At 42.6% G+C, this 8,357-nt stretch overlaps 2 protein-coding genes across 4 annotated transcripts; one reads left to right on the top strand and one right to left on the bottom strand.

Annotated features, from left to right (window-relative positions):
- Positions 1-1,924: 1,924 nt before the first annotated feature.
- Positions 1,925-6,097, top strand: LOC116930432 (protein sine oculis). Its single transcript, XM_032937844.2, has 5 exons — positions 1,925-2,697; positions 2,760-3,014; positions 3,077-3,277; positions 3,842-4,125; positions 4,842-6,097. The coding sequence occupies exons 1-5, from the start codon at positions 2,212-2,214 to the stop codon at positions 5,293-5,295; spliced, it is 1,680 nt and encodes a 559-aa protein (XP_032793735.2). The 5' UTR covers positions 1,925-2,211; the 3' UTR covers positions 5,296-6,097.
- Positions 6,024-8,214, bottom strand: LOC116931243. Of its 3 annotated transcripts, XR_006651159.1 has the most exons (8): positions 8,005-8,214; positions 7,851-7,931; positions 7,490-7,761; positions 7,301-7,376; positions 6,737-6,967; positions 6,578-6,664; positions 6,309-6,474; positions 6,024-6,219 (listed from the first exon to the last, which is right to left on the bottom strand). XR_006651159.1 is itself a non-coding variant. In XM_045178831.1 (7 exons), the coding sequence occupies exons 1-7, from the start codon at positions 8,057-8,059 to the stop codon at positions 6,389-6,391; spliced, it is 888 nt and encodes a 295-aa protein (XP_045034766.1). In that variant the 5' UTR covers positions 8,060-8,214; the 3' UTR covers positions 6,024-6,388. The 3 variants fall into 3 exon arrangements, 2 of the variants coding, with proteins under 2 accessions (XP_045034766.1, XP_045034767.1); XM_045178831.1 differs by having other exon boundaries at positions 6,024-6,474; XM_045178832.1 differs by having other exon boundaries at positions 6,024-6,474; positions 7,851-7,928; positions 8,005-8,211.
- Between the last annotated feature and the right edge of the window lie 143 nt (positions 8,215-8,357).

Here is an 8,357-nt window from a genome sequence, read left to right as displayed (position 1 = left end):
AAGTTGATGTGAAATGCGTTGGGGGGGAGGCCATTCGATCCGGTTTAATTGACTCTGAGCTATATAGCCCAGCACCGGATCGGATTGCTCTATCCGACTGCCTTTTTTTTTCTTTTCTTATTCCATTATATACAGTCCTTTTACCCACTTGTAGGATAACATCTACTGTGTGGAATTGTAGCATTTATACCATTAGTATATATTGCAATTCTTTTTAAGGGGGGAGGGGTTCAGTTATAGCTATAATGTTCTATCGTTTTCACGCATGCTGCGCGATAAGAGTATCGTCTCAGCACATTTTTTTAAAGAGAGAGAGGATCGTGAAAACTCCGCCCAATTGTTTTCTCCGGATCCCCTTTTCTTTTTCATTTTTAGCTTTATTTGCTTTCTTGCCATCCTCTTTGAAACAATAGACCGTTAGAACTTTGGGGCGATGATTCGGGTTACACATCACCAGAGTTTCATGGATGGAGGAGGATGGCGAAGATGGCCGCTGCTGGTTTCAAGAACTTTTCATTTTTTCTTTTTCTTTCTGCTGAACAGAGGTTCAAAGAGCCAAAAGAGAACGAATAGAACCAGCTGCAGTATAGAACTCTCTCCGTGTTGGATTTTTATTCGGTCGATGAGACTCTATACATGCTGCAATTGGAGCTCGGATTTCAATCCAGCAGAGCTTCAGGCTTTTTGATAAGTTCTAATCGTATAGCTTAAAAGAAGTTGACACACTATTATTCTTTATGACACTATACATGCACATTTAGACAGATTTAGTACCTATCCGTCGCCATTTCCCGTTGTACATCAGAGAGAGAGAATAGAGTTGCGCAAGAAAATTAGCACGTCATTTCCAGACACATCCGCCACGTGTCTAGGCATTTTGACCCATTGATCCATTTGAAATGTCTTATTGGCTTCGAATATACTAGGAATCCGCGCACTTCACACGAAAGCGTCTAGTATAACGTCGCCATCGTCTTTCCATGACGCAATCACATTTTCTGGGAATTCCAAGACTCTTAATTGATTAAAACAGGATGACAAACAACAGCAATTAAAATGGCACTGCCAAATTTTCAAACGTCCACTTTTACCAGAAGAATGTTTTCGCTAAAGAATGTCTAAATAGCTGATGTTCATTGTTTAGATTTTTCCTAAGGGTGATAGGTGTGTGTGTGTGTGTGTACAGGTGGTATGTTAAGTTGGCAGGTATCTTAATGGAGAAGATTAAAAGAGCTCGCGCGCGAGGAAGAATGCTCATCTGATTTACATCCGCAGAATAAAGCGCATAGTTGTGGAAGATTATGCGCGCCTATGTACACGATAAACATATTCCTTTGACAATGAACAGAAGCATGCCATCGATATCTTGGCATCTTTTCATCTACTTAGCCGATCTGAAATGCAATCCAGGGTCAACATGAAATATATGTCAGATGATATAGCTCGAGATTGGAGTAGCTTATAATAGTCCTTGTATAATAATGTATATGTATAATCAAGTTCATCGTTACAGATGAGAGTGTGACAGATAAGATTCTATGACCGATGTGTGTGCCCAACTCGAAATTCAATAGAAAGCGCATAAAAATGCAAATCATTTTTCGAATGGGGAAAAAAAGATATCAGAATAACGAACACTCTCGTCGTCTTGTTGTCGCACGTGACGGATATAACTATTTCAAACGGGATGGATCGGCAGTCTCTGTATAGAGCTGTTTTTTCTTGGACATTCGGATTTCATTAGCGGCTCATGAGTCATTAACAAGTCGACGACGGACTTGAGCACACATTAAACTTATTTTTTACACACAGCAACAGGTCCGTCCCCCCTTCGGTTTGTGATGGCCGGATCGGCGGAGCAGCCGGTCGTGTGTGTGTGAAACAACCTGACAGAGGGGAGGAGAGAAAACTAGCGACTAGAAAAATCGTCATTGGTCGGGAACGCGGACGGACGGAACCAATGGCTGGTGGGTATTCGAGAAGGAGGAGCTTATTCACCCGAGTTCAGTTAAAGGAAAACTCGTGAGCCGACAAACTCGAATCCCAAAGGCGACCAAAGAACACAATTTTCGATTATTCACCTCCAACAAGTGTTCGCATTCGGATGCTGTTTTCATAACTGCTTTTGACCCTTCCAGCCAAAGATCAAGGAGCCTCTGATAAAATCAAGTGAAGTGCTGCTGACCTGTTTTGATCGAAAGAAAGAGAAATATGGCAAGTGGTAGTCTTAGTAGTGGTGCGTCTTTGCTTCATCCGTTTGGTGCTGGATCGTCGGTTAATGAAACGACGTCGACGGGCAGCGTGAGTCCTCCGCCGTCGGGTCACCACACCTTAGAACCGGCCACTGGAAATCATCCGTTGTTGAGTCATCGGTTGGTGACGAAGAGCGAACGACATCATCAACAGCATCGGTTGTACCAGCCGTATCACCTTCCGCTTCATCCGCACCATCATATCCAGCATCATCATCATCTCCAACAGCAGCCACAGCATATGGAGAATCAGTACGATTTGAATCAACATTATCCCGTGGCATCGACCAGTGCTGTAGGCGGAACTGATTCCCGGTGCAGCTCCGTGTCGTCTTCAGGCGGTGCGGATCAACACCATCACGTCGCGTTGGCGCTGAAAAGCGAACAACCTCAACACAACAGTTTGGATCAAACGAGCAGCTTGGAACTTCTCGACAGCGCCAATGTAAGTCTCCTCGTGAAATTATTTAATTCTACCTCAAATTAACGTCGGCCATTCCGTCGCAGTTGTCTTATGGCGAAGATCCGCAACAGCGCCATTCGTCCTCCGGTGGCGATCGTCTCGATTTACATCATAACGGCCCATCGTCCGCCTCTTCGACATCTTCTTCATCTTTAGGACACAACAACAACAACAACAACAACAACAATAACAACAAACCGATGACTGGTCCGTCTGGATCGTCTTCGATGGCCATGGCTTTCAGCAAGGACCAAGTCGCTTGCGTTTGCGAAGCTCTTCAACAGGCCGGCGATATGGAGGTACATACTATTTCTTCGCTTCAACAACACATTGATTGAAGATAAAAAAAATTCAAATTTAGCGTCTATCGCGATTCCTCTGGTCGCTTCCGGCGTCCGAATTGAGCGGAAGCGCCAGTAGCGAGTCGGTCCTCCGAGCCCGGGTGGCCGTCGCTTTCCATCGCGGTAATTACCGTGAACTCTACAACCTGCTCGAGTCGCACAGTTTCAGTTCGCAGTACCACCAAGAATTGCAAAACATTTGGTACGGCGCTCACTATAAGGTATGCGTTTGTGTTTTGTTTCTTTCCTTTTCCCCGAGATTTATTTCATATTTCTGTGTTCGGGCCCATTGTTTTTCGTACGCGCACATGTGCGCCGAATTATGGGAGGCAATAAAAGATAAACTGGAACAGTTTTTCGAGGCGAAACTCTTGTGTTAACCCCTTACAATAAAAAGGAAGAAAGGAACAAAGTTAGATGTTTTCAAGCTGTTTCGGAAATGGGTGCCTCAGTTATATAGCTTTTGTTTTTTTTTTGGCTTTCTTTCTTCTTTCTTGTATCCAGTGGTTTTTTTTCTATTTCTTTTGGGTGCTGGAAATGGTGGCCGCCCTCATTTTCTTAATGGCACTTCAAGTAAAAAAAAAAAAGCATCACTCGAAAACGACCCCCCCCCCCTCCACACACAAAAGCCCCCCCTCCTTCACACAATCGTTCTGGTTTATTTTGAAACAGATGTCGCGTAAATGTCGCAGTCCTTTTGTTTTTCTCGATTCTCCCTTTAAAAAAAAAAAAATCTGTTTTGAGAAAAAAATAAAATAAATAAAATTACATTTTTCCAAAAATAGGAAGCGGAAAAAGTGAGAAACAGGGCGTTAGGAGCTGTGGACAAGTATCGTCTACGACGCAAGTATCCGCTCCCGAAGACGATCTGGGATGGCGAAGAGACCATCTACTGCTTCAAGGAGAAATCACGCGCCGCTTTGAAAGATTGCTACAGGCAAAATCGCTACCCGACTCCCGACGAGAAACGAACCCTGGCCAAAAAGACCGGCCTCACATTGACCCAGGTTTCCAATTGGTTCAAGAACCGACGCCAACGAGACCGGACCCCACCCCAACAACAGAGAAGGTATGTGCGATTCTAACTTTTGTGTGATCTTTGATGATGGATGATGACAAACGTCGGTCCGAGGGGGGTATACAGCAAAAGGTCACGCCAGTTCACATATAGGGCATGGGAAAAAGAGAAACAGATTTCTTTAATTTTTTGGGGGGATTTTTGAAAAAAAATGATTGGGTTTTGGGAGGCAAGTTTATGAAGGCTGACCTTTGACGATCATGAACTTGTGCAACGGCACAGACGGATTTATCGATGACAGCCTCTCTCCGAAAGGAGTTGTGTAACTGGCCGCGCTTAATGGATAAGCAACAAAAAGTGAACCGTTTCTCGTGTTTTTTTATTTGGTCGCAAGAAAGAAGCAAAGTGAAGGCAACCGTAACAACCTTCCAAGGATAAGCATAAAACATGTGTGTTCCCACGATTCGTTTTTTTTTTTTTTTTTCATGTCGCCTCTACCAACCAAATGGTTCCGGGGTAGTTTTCTCTCCCCCTCCCTGCCTACCCCCACCAGTTGAAGAAAAATTCCGAGGGTGGAGTAGATGGTATAATTCTTGAAAATGTGCTTTACTCGTGTCGTTGTAACGTCATGTAGATATTGGATAAGATTTTGGGGGAGCGGTGATTCAGGACCCGCCATCTATCGTCGGCATTGACTTATCCCGCGTGATTTTCCAGTTAAATCTAAAACAAAAAATGTTTTTTTTTTCTTTTAATTGAATTGACAGTGATGATTGCATGGGTAGTGATAACGGATTACCTACGACTCCGGTTAACGGATCGTCGTCTTCATCCGGAATCGGCCTACACCACCACCACGGCGGCAATGACTTGCTGGGCGAATTGAAACCCAGCAATTTCGCCATGAGCGGCAACAAAATGCTGTTTGACGATGTTGTTCACAATCCATCCGGAAGCAGCGGATTAATGGCTGCCTCGAGGAGCATGAGTTCGCTGATGGCATCGCAATTCGTCGGTGGAGGCAAAGATTCTCACGTCGCTACCAGCAGCCTCCTACACCTTCCATCGACAGCTTTTGCCAGTTACCATCCATCCGGAGGCCACGGCTACGATTCCGGATCGGTAGCTACGTTGGCTAACCTCCACGTTGCCCACCAACACGTAGTACAACCGTCTTCGCTCTACCATGGCCACAGGGATCAGGCGTTCTCTCACGCTTGATTATAACGCATTTTTAAATATCCCAAAACGATATGGGAAAATTTAACACAACAAAAAACTGGCAAAAATATTTTTTTTTTCTTCAAAAGAACAAACAAATCCCAGTCAAATATTATAATGTTTCTTATTTTTTTGTCCTTTGTGCAGTCAAATGGGTTTTGCATTTTTTTTTTTTCTCCTCGCCTAAATTCACCTGTTTTCGTTTTATATGTGTGTAATTGTTTGTGAACTTGATTGGGGGGGTTGTATATCAGGATCATTGTGTGTGTTGTTCATTCTCGATTTACAGAATTTTGTTTGCACTAGTTACCCCGGCAATAGTTGTCTTCTATTGTTGCTGATGTATTCCATCAGTGCCTGAGGTGTTCTTCTTTTTTAAAAATACGTTGTAACTGTCTCTCTTTTCACTATATAACTCTTCTTGGTGTCATACTCATTTTTTCCTGGATATTCCGTTCGTCCACTCATTGGCGCGACGATCTCAATGTGATAAAAAAGAATCCCATTAAATTGAAAAAAACAAAACAAGAAATTAAGTAAAACATAGACAAGGAAAGGGAAAAAGAGGTTGGAAAATCAAATTATTTGTAGCCTCAGACATGAAGAGACTATGTGCACTGTTCCCAAACAAAATCATAAAAAAAAAAAAAAATAATAATACTTTGTAATTTCTATAGAGTATACTATATCCACTTAAACAATATACGATTAATAAGTCGATCATGTGATACATGTAATGAAACATTTGTATGAATTCAGTCTACTAGACGTAACAATACACACTGCAACGTATACGAGGAAAGCCTATGAAAAACTATTCAAAAAGAGGGCGGGCCAGGCGTAAATACATCAGGACAGTACATTAATTTACGTAAAAAATAATACGGATCATGGAAGACTTGGGTTAACTGCTGAGTGGCACATCTGATTATTACAAATGATATGTAATACTTCTTTTATTAACTTTTGAATACTTGAAAAATTATTCAAATTAAAGGATCTGCTGATCAAACCTGTTTTTATTGATCTGCCTCTTTCTCTGAAGCCCTAGTGCGGTCTGATGCTGTTGACTATTTTCTGTAAACTAAATCGATTATTTCATGGTATCATAACCGACAGCCTTGACCTTGACGTAACGGAAAATGGCGTAGCCCATCACGGTCACGACGGAAATGACAGCTAATTTTGCGTGCAGAATGTCCAGGATGGGATCCATCAACCAAACAATGCAAAGGATACATTAGTTTCGATGTTGGTTTGCTTGTTTGTCAACAAAACGTACCTAGGGAACTGCCAACCGCAATCGTCACGCTAGAATCTCGACGACGTCGATGACGTTTCGTTATCACATCTTCACGGCAAACAACCTCTGAGAAAGTAAAAAAAAAAAGTTAAAGATGACAGAAATGATAAAATTGGTATGAAATATACTGTTACTGACCTTCTCCAAACTCTTTCAGATCACCGAGAAATGGCTGCAATTCGAAATTGCTGAGACGAAGAAAAGCTTTATCTTGGATATTTTGACTCTTATTTTGGCCCAAAACAACACTGTCGCCATCTAACGGTAATAAGGACAACGGCTTGGGAGAAAAGCAACGATAGAAGGATCCAAGCGGAGCTTTCAGGTCTGACAGAGCATTCGCCTCGCTCCTAAACGTCCTCAATTCACCTGTCCACGCGTGATGAGACAAACAAATTTATTTGAAAACTCACATCATCCGTCAAAGTCAACCTGTTCTAACTAGAGAACTACAGCACGCCGAGGCTACTCAGTAAGTTACGCCCGGACGGCGTGACAAACTATCTCGACCAGACTAGACAGTGGCGTGCTGCGGCCGCTAATCGTCTGGTCAACATACTCCTCGAGCGTGAAACAAAAAAAGGACATTAAGGGAGGTTCAAAGAAAAATAAAAGAAACAAGCAAAGGGCGGAGGGGCAATAAAAGAACAAATAACAGAAGTCTCTAACAAGACTTTGTGTAGTTATACTTATTCTGCGTACTTTTGACGATACCGAGCGGAACTTCTGAAGTGTTGAAGGCGAAGACGATTTGATCCAGACTCCACTGGTTTTCGTCCTTAAATGGAAACAAATAGATTTAATCAAAATTCAATTTTGAAAATCTTGAATAACACAAACTGATGACGGGATTACGTGGCTGAATTGGGTTATGTTTGTATTGGTACTTACTTTGGAGATGTAGAAGCACAGTTGAAAGGACGACGACCACGTGACTACCAAAAGTGGTTTGACCGATGACGATGGATTGTTGAAGCAATTTTGAACGGTCGAGACGTTCACGTCGCGATCGGGCATTTTGATTTGCACATTGCGTGATTCATCGCCTTCTGGCCAGATCACGATCGTCGCTTCTAAGCTTGCTAACGTGCAAATTTCCCCTTTGGCGTCGGGAACAGACAGAATTTCGGGAAGGTCAGCTGGCCTCACTGTTACTGCACCATCTAATTTAGAAAACAAAATTATATCCCACCCAACAAAATTTAAAAAGAAGGAGTTTGTACAGTTATGACGAAGACGTCGACATATTTACCGATCACGGGGACAAAATTTGGTGGAAGGGTTGTCGAAATGTCAGCTGCTGCGTCGACCATGCTCAGGAAAAAAATGGCTGCAAATAGCAGGAGACGTCAGGTTTACACATAAATAAGTGTACGGTACTAGAAGAATACTCGATGTGAACTTACCTTGAAGCACAATAAGACATTGACCAAAGATGTAAATAATGTGTTGGCTATCCATGATGAAAGTCGTATTTTCGAAATAGTTCGAGACAGAGAGACACACAGCAAACCCCACTGGGCGTTACACAGATCATTCAGCCGTTGGAGCCATCTGCTGTTTTTGGATGGACCAGGCAGATCAATAATACGAAGCAGTTCAACAACTCAGGAGGAAAAGAAAAGGAGGAGGAGGGGAGAGAAAATGTTGCATTTCAATGGCGCATGCCCACGGATGCTGCGATGTCCGATGAAATATGTGGCATACACACATACACAACGAAATTTACTTTGCATAAATCGTTGATACTACAAAATGA

This window comes from Daphnia magna, linkage group LG9, assembly GCF_020631705.1.
Source record: "Daphnia magna isolate NIES linkage group LG9, ASM2063170v1.1, whole genome shotgun sequence".
Lineage (NCBI taxonomy): Eukaryota > Metazoa > Arthropoda > Branchiopoda > Diplostraca > Daphniidae > Daphnia > Daphnia magna.
The sequence above is the reverse complement of the archived record's forward strand: the minus strand, read 5'-3'. Positions and strand labels throughout refer to the sequence as shown.